Source organism: Phascolarctos cinereus, unplaced genomic scaffold, assembly GCF_003287225.1.
Source record: "Phascolarctos cinereus isolate Bilbo 61053 unplaced genomic scaffold, phaCin_HiC Scaffold_2;HRSCAF=192, whole genome shotgun sequence".
NCBI classification, from domain to species: domain Eukaryota; kingdom Metazoa; phylum Chordata; class Mammalia; order Diprotodontia; family Phascolarctidae; genus Phascolarctos; species Phascolarctos cinereus.
Window position 1 is genome coordinate 61,357,860 of NW_027555625.1, and position 12,469 is coordinate 61,370,328.

General features: G+C 42.6%; 1 protein-coding gene across 3 annotated transcripts in view; it reads left to right on the top strand.

Moving 5' to 3' along the window:
• The window catches only part of RANBP10 (RAN binding protein 10), a 135,634-nt gene extending 128,972 nt beyond the window's left edge, over positions 1–6,662 (top strand). For all 3 annotated transcript variants that reach the window (XM_020989323.2, XM_020989320.2, XM_020989322.2), the window contains one exon: positions 209–6,662. In XM_020989323.2, coding sequence (XP_020844982.1) covers positions 209–339 — 131 coding nt within the window. In that variant the 3' untranslated portion in view covers positions 340–6,662. The remainder of the gene's footprint in view (positions 1–208) is intronic.
• Positions 6,663–12,469: the final 5,807 nt, after the last annotated feature.

Below are 12,469 nucleotides of genomic sequence, written 5' to 3' on the forward strand. Positions count from 1 at the left end.
CCCCAAATTAGGTTCTTTGAGGCATTTTCCTCTGCTCTGAGTTTCCTGTATTTCTCTATACAGACTTTGCTGTAGATGTGGGAACCAAACCTAATTCAGCACCCAATTCTCCCAAATCTGACTGTAGGGTATATGCTGGTCTTATGCAGTGATGCTGAGAGCTGAGGCCTTTGAGAGAATAATCTGGTCTTCTCTTTTTCCCCTGCAGAATCTCAAAACCTGCCAAAGCAGCCCCCACTGATGCTCGCCTTGGGCCAAGCATCCGAGTGTCTTCGGCTTATGGCCCGAGTTGGCCTAGGCTCCTGTTCATTTGCCAGAGTTGATGACTATTTGCACTAGCCACCTGAGTAAGAGGGGAGCACCATCCCACCAAGCTGCCCTAACCTGGCCCCTGGGCTCAATCTGGCCTTCTCCATGCTGCCCCTCCTCACCCTGGGCTAGCCCAAGGACTCAGGGCTAGCCTTATCCTCTCATTATCATCATGGCCCCTTCTCACACATCTGTCTCAGAGACCTGGAAGCTGCTGGCAGAGTTAGATCTTCCTCTCCCCGCCCCCCCCATCCTTCCTTTTCCATTCCTTTTCTCCATCCTCTCAACCTCCCCTTGACTCTTTTTTCCATCATGTGCAGCAACAGCAGGGACAACACACACAGTATTTGGCTGGTTACCCTAATGTAGCACCTTCACTCTTAGGGACATTGTTGGGGGGAGGCAGAGGGAGTTGGTTGCTTTTGGTTTTTTATCTATATTTTTTCTGACTGAGCCACCAGTATTTATCTCTGGAGAGTTTGTGCTGAGCTGGTTTCTGCTAATTTAGTGATGATAAAGCTCATCCAAGTTGGTGATAGCTTATTATTTTCTTAAGTAAAAAAAAATGAGATTATATATAAATATATATATATAAACAAACACAGTATTTATCGTAGTGCTAGTTGTCTGGACACTTTGGGGAGAGGCAGTCCAGACAGTGTATGTTTTTAGGGGGAGGGGGAGGTCCCACTCACTAAAAAGAAACCATCTCTGTCACCTCAAACAAGTTGTTCATTTCCTTCTACCATATCCCCAGCTGAACTTCCAAACCATAAAGTCAGTTGAAGAAAACACAGTAGGAACTTTGTTGTGTTGGATATGGCCAGAGATAGGGAAGAAGAGAGAGACCAGGAGCCAGGGGAGATTGGTCATCAGATCATGCAGTTCAGAGTGAGACACAGTGAGAACAGTTTATCTGTTCCAACACCCTCGTTTTACAGATGAGCAAACAGTCCCTGAAAGAGAATGGGACCTGCCTGAGGTCACATAACAAATAGTAGCTCCAAGGCTAACCTTGGTCTTGTGGCTCTAAGTCTAAGCTGCCCTGTCCACCATGACAGGTCACCTCTCTGAAAGTGTCAGAAGGAGGATGCCTGCGAGAAGGGGGAGGAACAGTCCTTCAGTTCAGGCAGAGACAGCCAGGTAGAACTGGGCACTGGGACTAGAGATGTCCCATTTTGATTGTTGAGGCCAGTGAGACCCTCCCATCCCCTTATAAGGATGTAGTTAGAATAACCCAATGTGGGGAAGGGGTAGAAACTTAGAGAAGTAGTCAGACCTTTTCTGAGAAAGGGCTCAGAGCTCTGTCGGGTATTGATGTTCCAGGCTTCAAGGCACTGCTGATTCAGAGAGCAATAAATTGTAGTCTTAATTCCATCTTTTTAAGGGGCAGCAGCCATCTTGGGTCAGTTGTTGGTTTGCTTTTTCCTTTTTTTTCCCCTTTGAAGTGTTTATTTTGAAGTCTTGAATTTTTTTATGGCTATTCTTGGCAAAATGAGACTTTGAGGAACATGGTCCTTTTTGCAGAACCATTGTCTGGTCTATATGAGGTGGAGTCACTGAATTCTGGGGGAGTATGGATGTCATGTTCAGCAGTTTAGCACAGGGCCTTTGTTCTGTTCCAGAGGCCAATAGTAAGTAAGTAGTGCAGAGGATTCCCACCTGTAGGGATAATATTCAGCCTTTGATTCCAGGAGTTCAGAGCATACCTGCCCCTGAAGTTTGTCTCCAGTCAGTAGAAGGGTTGTCTGCATTTAAAACACTGGAAGAAAAGAAAAAGGTTATTCTTACTGAGCTCCTAAAGGCCTGAGACACGAGCTGGCCATATGCCAAGGCTCCCCTGGGAAGACTAGAGAGGATGATTTTTCAGGTGGAAGAGACCTTTCCATTTGTCGAACGAGAAGAAACCTGTGCCTAGAAAGGAGCCGTGATTTGTCCAAGTTCTGTTGCCTTCCTGAATGAGAGCTTTCTCCTGGGTCAGGGAGGACAGCCGTTCAGCATCAGGAATTAGGTGTTTCAGGGTTTCTGGATGGAGAGGAAGATGACCACATTCTCAAGCATCAGAACCTATGGAGCTACCAGTGCCAGGTGATCAGCCACTCCTCCCATCTCAGAGAGCTCTCTGTGGAAAGACTATCAGCATGCTTCTGGGGCACTTGGCTTTAAGTCCTGGCCCCCTTTCTAGCTACCCTCCTTAGGGCAGGGAGGGTCTCAGCTGCAGAAGCTTCTGTTCCCATCTATGCTGCCATTTCCTTTCTCATCTCTAGCTCTGCCGTGGTCTTCTGATGAACTCTGGTGACCTTTTGGTGTGGGCTCTGAACAGGATCAGATTGGTCAGTCATCCTAGTGTAGATATAGAGAGGAAGAGACCCAACGAGTCATCCAGTACACCCTCGCCACACCAGGACTGGAAACCAGGTTCTCTGATTCCACATCTAGGATTCTTTCTACCTTGCCCCAATTGGAGAAAGACAGGCAGTGTTGTAGAATGGAAAGAGCTCTGAATTTGGAGTCAGAGGAACTGAGTTCTGTACTGTTTACCACCTGGGAAACCATGGACAAGTCACCTGTCTTCTCCAAGACTCAGTTTCTTCATCTGTAAAATGAAAAAATTGAACTAAATGATCTCTAAGGTGCCTCCAGATCTAACGTCTGTGATTCTATGAGAATGTGAATTATGACTTTTTGATTTAGTAGTGATCAGCAGGAGTGAGTAGGAATTACTAGCTAGCAGAAAAGGAAGACTTCTCATACCCCTCTGGGTTGTCTTAGTGAGTGTGGTAGGGCTTGTCTACACATTCCCAGTTCTCGTACCATCTCTTCATTCGTTTCTGAAGTGAAAGCTACCATCACCTCAAAGTGACCCAGTTCTCAGACCCAGATTACCCTGCTGATTTCTGTTGCTCTTCAGTATCTTTGGAATTTATGGTAAACATCTGAATGTCCAAAATGGGATTAGGGCTCCCCCTGGGTCCTTGTGCAGTCTTTAAGAGGGAGTGCCGAGTTGAGTGGGAATCTGTTTTGAGTGCTTGAAGACAGCAGCAGAAACATTTTCTAGAAACTGGTTAAGATTCACCAGCTTAGTATTTCCTAGGCTTGTCTCTTGCTCGTCACAAATTTTGTCAGTTGGAAATGCAGCCTGTGCCCCGTAAGCATCAGGTTGACATGTCAACCAAGGAAGAAGAGAAGAGAGCAGCTTCAGAACCTGTCAGATCAGTTCTGGGCTTTAAGTTTTAGACCCAGGAATAGATTTCTGGAGATTTGTAGCCAAATGGTATCCATAGGAACCCTGTAGTAATTGGAGAAGCATAAGAGAGGAAGCTGGACTTATGTGTACTTTTGTCTTGTTAGGGTGAGGGAAACAGTGATGTGGAGGTGAGGATAGGAAGCCAGCTTGAATGGGGGTTGTCTAAATGAATGGAAGAAATGATATTCAGGGTATTAGCTAGGGCAGAGCAAGATATATCCAGGAAATCCAGCCTGCCTCCCACTATGGCCTCAGTCCTGGGCTCAGTCCAAAGAGCCAGTGAGCCCTAGAGGATGCGGTTAGGGAAGAACAGGAATTAGCTTCCCCAGTTTATGTATGAAAAAGTTTAGGTCCCAAGAAGCTTAGATGTAGCCAGTCATCTAGTAAGAGGGTTAAAATTCAAACATAGAATTTCTTATTCTAGGCTACCGGAACTGCTCAGTCCCTAGGACTGGGAGAACAGTCTATAATATTTGGCATGTAACAGGTATTGGGTTTAATTCCTAGATTCCTTAGAGATCATCTAATCCAATTGTCTAATTTTACAGTTGAAGAAGCCAAGTCCCTGAAAGATGATTTGAGCAAAGTCACAGTAGCAGATCTGAGATCTGAACTTTGGCCTCCTTACCCTTGTCCAGTGTTTTTTTCACTATACCATACTACCTCCTAATGTAATTGAATTTTCCAGTGAGAGACACCTTCCTGAGACAGAATGCAGGCTGTGGTGGCCAGTGTATAGTGAGTGGTCTTGGAACTGAATGCCCCAAAGAGACACTGATCTGGTAATAATAGTTGACAATGAAAAAAATAGAGAAACTGTCACTCACTGTCAAAAGATTGTCTCTTTATCATAGTGCTGGTCATTTCCTGCTTGTCCGAGGAAACTCTCAGGAGGTCAGAATAGTTCTGGAACCACCTAGGAGCATCAGGCCTCTTCCAGAGCAGATTAAGAGAGGCCCAAACCTGATAGCTCCTCACAGCTTTAAAGGTAGGCCAAGATTTTTTTTTAACATTTTTTGCCCCCCCCCCTTTTTTTTTAAAGAGTAAGAATGATACATAACTGGAGGAGGGAGAAGGAGGAGAACTCATTTTTCTAAGTGCCTTGATGTCTCAAAAGGACATCAGGGAGGCCAGGCTACACTACCTCCTCCTCCCAGGGACTTTCCATGCCCACGTGTGTATCTATGGTAGAAATAACTGCTTTTTGAAAGTCAGTGGTATCTGACTTCCAGTGCCCCAGAGTTGAGGCTGCTGGGCTGCTTTTTTAATTGGGTACCAGCTGGGTTCAGGAAGTAGAGTGGGTTCTTAGAGCTAGAAAGGACCTCAGAAATCATCCAGAGCTTGCCCTTTCATTGAAAACGTTGAAACCCAACAACACGCAGCTTGTGACAAGCAAAGCCAGGAGGGGTAGGATGCAGGCTCACTCCTAAGCCAGTTCTCTCTCTACTCTCTCTTGGCACCAGTAGTGAGACAGTATCACAAACTATGGCTGGAAAGAGAGGGAGTCATCACACCCCGCAGGTATCATAAGATGCCACAGATGGGTAAGGTCCTGCTGATTTGGGTGAATGGCCAAGTTTTGACATTTGATGGAAAAGGCTGTCCTGCAGGTCAGTGAAGACCCCAGGAGAGTTAGCATAGCAGGAGAAGGGGATATTCTCCATTGGCCACTCCCTCTACAAGGTTTCCTCTTTGTTTTCTGTGCCTTATCTGAATATTTCAGCTGACTCCAAGTTGTTTACATTTCTTGTCCTTCCCCAGGGAGGGGGCACCTTCAGTCCCAGGTGGATCATCTGCACCTCTTGAAATTTGTAGGTAACCAGCACCAAGGTCCTATGGGCCCTCTGTCTTCAGGGGAATTGTCCATGCCATCTCTGACCATGTCCAGGGGACTCTTAAGCTGCAGGAGGCCATAGAGCTCTTGAATACTGAGGTTGAATCAGGTTTTCTGTGGTTCCTCAAAAGCTGCTAAAGGGAGATCCAAACCCTTTCCCTCCTCCAGGAAGCTAACATAAGAGGCAGGCCCCTTCCTTCCTTTCTTCCAGGCTTTCCTCACCTTCCCTAGAGGTGTGGTCAGGAAGGTCATTTCTAGGAGAGGCGCCCTGTTGGGCACTCTTTGGGACAGCCGTCAACTGAGAGAGCCTTTCTGAGACCTTGCGATGCCGTGATCCAGGAAACAAGCAAGCAGGCAGATTCACAGAAACCAGCTCACAGGCCCAGGCCCTCCCTAGCTCCTGCTGTGTTGACCCTTTCAGTCCCAGCCCTGGGTTCCTGGAAATGGGGTCAGAGGTTCTAAGTTTGGAGCAGTATAAGGATAGAAAGCAGGGAGTGGTTCCCCAGAATAGCAGGAAGTAAACCCTGGGGGCATTCCCTTTACCCCATCCTTGACTTTGGAAGCTCTGGCTTTCTTTTTGTGGATGGGGAAAGAGAATTCAAGAGCCCTTCCTGTCCACTCTACCCCCAGCCATGCCCATTGGTCTCTGGTGGACTTATTCTCCAGATCTTCCAGTGGGTGGGCGTATTTGGTTGTGCATGCTGTTCTGGGGACAGGGAATCCCCCTGTTCCCTCCCTTGGAGATGGAGGAAGAGCAGAGTCTGCTATCTCGGGACACTGACACACCTGGGTCAAGCACAAAGTAAGACAGAGACTATTAAAATGGAGAGTTGTCTTTTGGACGCTCAAACCTCAGGTATGAAGAGCTACATCTGAGCATGAAACCAGAGAAAAATGTGTAGTTTGCCAGCACCATCAGCAGAACTTCCGTCAGCCCCTGCTCACTCCTGATTGACACAGAGATGGCGACTCCGACCCTCAGCTTTCTAGGCCTCCTCCTCATTAAAAAGAGCGTTTCCTCTTTATGAATAACGTCACCAAAATGGATGTGATCAGAGTTGTGCACACTGGGTCTGCCTCTGCTTTGTATTTGTGAGTTGAGTTACCTGGCACTAGCATGAAGCCTTGAAGAAGGGGTGGGAGGAGGGAGGGGGGGACATTTTAACTAAGGAAAAAAAAACCTATTCAAATGTACTCAAGATATGATAAAGATGAAACTTTCTGTTGTATTTTGACAGAATTATTTTTATTAAAATATACATCCATGTGTAACTTTGTGTGTCAACCTCTGCTTTTGTTGGTCTTTGTTGAGTCATTTGTTTCTTTTTTTTTTCCTTCTTTTTTAGGCAGTTGGGGTTAAGTGACTTGCCCAGGGTCACACAGCTAGTAAGTGTCAAGTGTTTGGTCTGAGGCTGGATTTGAACTCAGGTCTTCTGACTTCAGGGCTGGTGCTCTATCCACTGCGCCATCTAGCTGCCTGGCTCATTCGTTTCTTAACAGAACCATTTAAGCCCCAGGCCTTATTTCCCTTCCCCTCTGTTCAACTTTGCTGATCCTTTGCCTTCCTGGCTTCTCCTATTACAGAGAAATAACCTCTTCCTCCCCTCAGTCCCAAAGGAGATTTCTAGATTATTAGGTCCTTCTACTTCAAAGACACCACCAGTGATCTGCAGAGGGGGAAGATTCTGCAGGACAGCAGCAACACAAAGGAGCTGGGGCTGTGAGAACTTGACTTGCTTGCACATGTCAAATGTTTCTTATGTCGTCGCCTGCCAGGATTTCAATTTTAAAAGACAAAATGGCACTCAGACCATGGATCTTGAACTATGTTATAACACTGCTGTCATCAAAACCACTGAGTGCTGGTTAAAAAAAAACAGAAGAGAAGCTTGAAGGAACAGACTAGACGAAGAATCGGGAATAACTCAATTTCCCAGCCAGTGTTTGAGAAACCTGAAAATATAAATTACATAGGAAAGAACTCCCTGTTTGACCAAAATTTTTAGGAAAATGAAAAGGTGTCCGACAGATTTAGATCAACATATCATACCATTTTCCACAATAAATTCAAAATAGATACATGACAGGAATAGTAAAGGTCATACCATGAAAAAAATTATACATCTTTTGTAGCTGTAGGTGGAGGAAAATCTTAACCAAAGAACAGAGGTAATTACAAAAATAATAAAACATGGCTTTGATTATGTGAAATTAAAAAGCTTTTGCATGAACAAAGTGCAAATATAGGATAGGAACGTAAGTGGCTTAGTGGTTAAAAAAATCCTACAATTTTGTATCAAATATTTCTGAAGGATCTGCTAGCCAAAATATGTGAACAACTAAGAAACAGATCTCCCCATCGGTAAGTGGTCAAAGGATAGAAATAAACAAAAGAAATGCAAATTATTAGCCATATGAAAGAATGCTCTATTCTTTCTAGTAATAACAGAAATAAATCAAAACAACACGGAGGTTTCACTTCTCTCCTAGCAAGTTGGCAAATGTGATGAACAGTGGGAATAGGCGGTGCTGGAGCAACTATATAAATGCATTGTTGGTGAAGCTGTATGTCTGGTATGACATCACTATTTGAAGTATTGCCAATATGTGAATTTCTGCTTCTAACAAGGGGACAAAATGATGAACAAGCCCATGTGTGGGATTGGACCTCATTTCCAAAGCAAAAGGAACCAAGTGTAGTATCTTGGTAAAAAAAAAAATTGACTAAAATACTCATCCCTTTAGACACAGATTCTACTAATAGCCATGCCCATGTGTGCCAGAATATTCAAAACTGTGCTTTTCGTGGTGGCAAATAATTGGCAACAATGTAGGTGCCCATCATTTGGGGAATAGCTAAATATGGTCAGTGGATGTAATGCGGTATTACTAAATAAGCCAAAGGAAACTAAATGAACATTTCAGAGCATCGTGTGAAGAAATGAACTGAAGCAGAGTGAAGTAAGCAGTACCAAGAAAATTTACATGACTACAATATAAATAGAAAAAAACAAACCTGAATGAAATGTGATTATAATGACCCAGCTTGGCCTCAAAAAAGAAAAAAGATGAGAAAATACACTTGGTAGAGATGGAAAACAATGTGTAGAATAGGGATCAGCAAACTTCCATAAAGGGCCAGACAGTAAACATTTTAGGTTTTTTGAGCCAAGAAAAATCAAAGATAGTTTGTAAGTACTTATATAACAGGATAAAACAAATTTCTGGAAATTTTTTTACCAAATTTTAAAATATAATTAATAATTGGGTGCAGTTTTTTTGTAATCTAGTCTACAAGTGAGAAGAATGAAATTCTTATTTTGGCATAATATTTCACAGTTAACTGGGGTTCAGAGTTAGTGTTCCCTATTATCAAGTGGTCATCTGTTAATGTTTAATCTAGAATGAGACTTTGCATATTTCATCATTTTCTTGCAGACAAGTATGACAAATGCCAATATTAATCCACAAGCATATGATTTTAATTGAGCACGTTAACCACTTGGAAAGCATTTATAGAATTCTATTTCTTCTCTTGATAGTTGCCTTTTAGCATATCATTATGTTGCAGATGAATCACTTCCAATTGAAGATTAGGTAGAAGTTCCTCAGTTGCAGTTAATGGATTTTGAAATAGAAATTTCTTTCTCATTCATATCAAGGTCTGAAAAATGCTATTGGAATTGTAGTTTGAGCTCAAAATTTGTATAGAAATGGAGATCTCTAATTTTTGGCATTACTAGAAATGTTTAAAGCATCTTGACATACTTGGGATTCAAACAACATTAGTTGTCATTGAAGTGACTTCACCACAGTAGAAGTTTCACATACAAGTCCTGGTTTGCTTTACAGTTTTAGGTTGAATTCATTAAGAAACATCAACTGCAGCAGAAGCTAATTTCTAAAGCCATCCACACTGTTCGTTAATTTCTTTCTAAAACTTTTTTTCTCTTTGCCATTTTTGATATGATGGGTATGCACTGATGTTTAAAAAAAAAAAAGATGTTGAGTTGTGGCCGTGCACATGGCACTGGAAACTGTCCACCTCACTGATTTGTACCAAGCAGCAGTGCCAAGCTATGAGGCTGCCATATGGGTGTTTGTTGCATCTACTCGGCTCTGTCATGGACAATACATAACTGAATGAGCTTGGCTGTGTCCAAATAAATATTTATTTGAAAATACAAAACTATCCTTAGTTCGAGGGTTGTATAAAAACAGATGTGCCAGATTTGGCCTGCTGGCCATAGTTTGCCAGCCCCTAGTATAGAACTTTGCATGTTCTGTCAGGTTTAGTTGATGTGTGGTTAATTTTGCAAAACTACTTTCTCTTTTTTTTCTTTGTTGCAAGAGATGGTTTGTTGTGTGAGGAAGGAAGGACATATTTGGAAATCAAAATGATATAAAACAAAATTAAATTACTCTTGTCTCATAAAAATAGTAATAATGTCTTGTAACCCTTTCTACTTGGATTTTGAGGTAATTGTTTTCTTGAAAATATAGTATCATTATTATAACTTTTGTGAGAAATCTTACTATACAGGTTTTGATCTCACCCACCTTCTTTAAGATTATAGTAACTTCTGCTACTTCTGACAGTTGACATCGGCACTGAAGCTGCCCACCATGAGACAATAGTTGCCTCCCATGGTTACCGAGTTTGGCCCATCCTTAGGTTCCTTCTAAGACACTGCCCAGCAAGAAGGCTCTAATGAAGATAACAACAACCTATGTATCTATTGCCAGTGATTCGATTCAATGTGTCAAAGTTTGATCAAGCTGTCCAAAAAACTAATTATGAGTTCAAACAGACTGTCCACAAGTTCTGTCACTACTACCCTGGCAAAGCCATGCTCGTTATGGCTTCAAAGCCAGATCAAAGGTGACACTCAGATAATAAGCCACATCAGAAGCCAGAGCAAGCCAGCCTTAAATTGCCCTACTAAAGAGCATTGCTGCGTGCTATCCACGGACATAATGGGAATTGACCAAACCCAAGGACTCATCACAGACCCAAGAGTAACATCAGAGGCAGTCATGTTCCAAATCTCTCTGTCATTTTGGGACAGAGCCAGCTGCCTGTCTTTCAGTAAGCCCTATTTGAATAACTAAGTTATGCACTGGGATCTCTCTCTTTTTTTAGTGTACTATTATTAATTCTTACACCATAACCATCCATATAGAAGCCATTTGTTTCTAAATGTTAAAGAAAGAGCAGGAGATACTGATCGCCTCTCAGAAATTAGCTCCTCAAACCTAAAACATACCAAAAAGCATATTTGTCAGCTAAGATAAATAAGATTCCTCTTTCCATATTCCTTAAATATATAATCTAAAACTATTGTCTCCATTTCCTGCACATTCTTTCACTTCTCAACCCCTGCCATCTGGCCTCTAGCCCTGCCCCTAAGATTACCTATACATTTGCCTTATCCAGTGGCATTTTCTGTCCTGATAGGTCAAATTCTTTTTAGTATTTGACACTGTTGATCATTTCCTACTGCCTTTGTACAAGCACATCCAATTTTTTCCCATCCTTAAAAAACCCTACCCTCTCTTTAAGCTACCATCCAGTTTCTCTATTTTCGTAGCCAAACTCCTAGATGAAGTCATCTATGCTCTTGCCTCTACTTTCTTTCCTTTCATTTGCTTCTCAACCCTCTGTGATCTGACTTTTGGCCTCGTTACTTAACTGAGATGACTGTCTTCCAAATTACCAATGACTTGTTAATTACCCAATGGCTTTTTCTCTGACCTGTCTTCAGTATTTGACACTGTTGAACACCCTCTTTGTTGGGTTTTAATGACACTGCTCTTTTTTGGTTCTGCTACCTGTCTGACCTCTCTTTCTTCATTCTTTTGCTGGTTTATCATCTATCTCATGCTCTCCAACAAAATATATGCTCCAAGGTTCCATCCTGCATCCCCTTCTACTCTCCCAATACCAGCAGTTCTTAACCTTTTTTGTGCCATGGACTCCCTTTGGCAGTCTGGTAAAACCAGTAGATTCTTCCAAAAAATGTTTCTAAAATAAAATTAGAAGCTTAGAAAACCAATTACATTGAAATGTAGTTATCATCAAATATTTCTAAAAACAAGTTCATGCTAGGTTCAGAAGCCCTGCTCTAGAATGTCTCTTTTGGTGACCTCATCAGCTCCCATTAGTTTAATTATCATCTCTAAGCAGATGGCTCCAATCTGTATAGTTAACACTAGTCTCTCTCCTGAGCTCCAGGATATTTCAAACTGCATGTCCCATAGGGCTCTCAAACTCAAAATGACCAAAACAGAACTCATTTCCCCTCCCTCCTCAAACCTACCCCTCCTGTAAACTTCCCTGTTTCTACAGAAGACACCACCATACTTCCAGGTCACCGTGATTTGGATCTTGGGTGTTATTTGCTATTCCTCCCTTTCCCTTATCCCACATAGCCACTCTAGTTGCCAAACCCAGTTGCCAAAATTTATCATATTGGTAGGTAGGTGGTTCGGTGAATTAGAGCTCTGGACCTGGAGTCAGGAAGACCTGATTCAAATTCAGCCTTAGAAACCTACTAGCTGTGTGACCTTAGGCAAATAACCTCTGCCTCCCTCAGTTTCCTTATCTGTAAAATGGGGATAACATGAGCAACTACTTCAAGGGTGGTTGTGAAGATCAAATGAGGTAATATTTGTAAAGTGTATTGTAAACCTTAAAACTATATAAATACTATAATTATTTCTGACTCAACAACATCTCTCCTGTCCACCCCCTTCTCCATAATCACATAACCACTATTCTAGTTCAGGCCCTCATCACCTCCTGTATATTGCAATAGCCTCCTCACAAGTTTCTCTACTTCGAGACCCTCTCAGCTCCAATCCATCCATTCCTTGACCTATAAAGTGATTTTCCTAAAGAGCAGGTCTGAGGGGCACCTAGGTGGTACAGTGGATAGAGCACTGGCCTTGGAGTCAGGAAGACCTGAGTTTGAAGTCAGCCTCAGACACTAGCTGTGTGTCCCTGGGCAAGTCACTTAACTCCAACTGCCTCCCCACCACCACCAAAAAATTAAGAAATAAAAATAAAGAACAGGTCT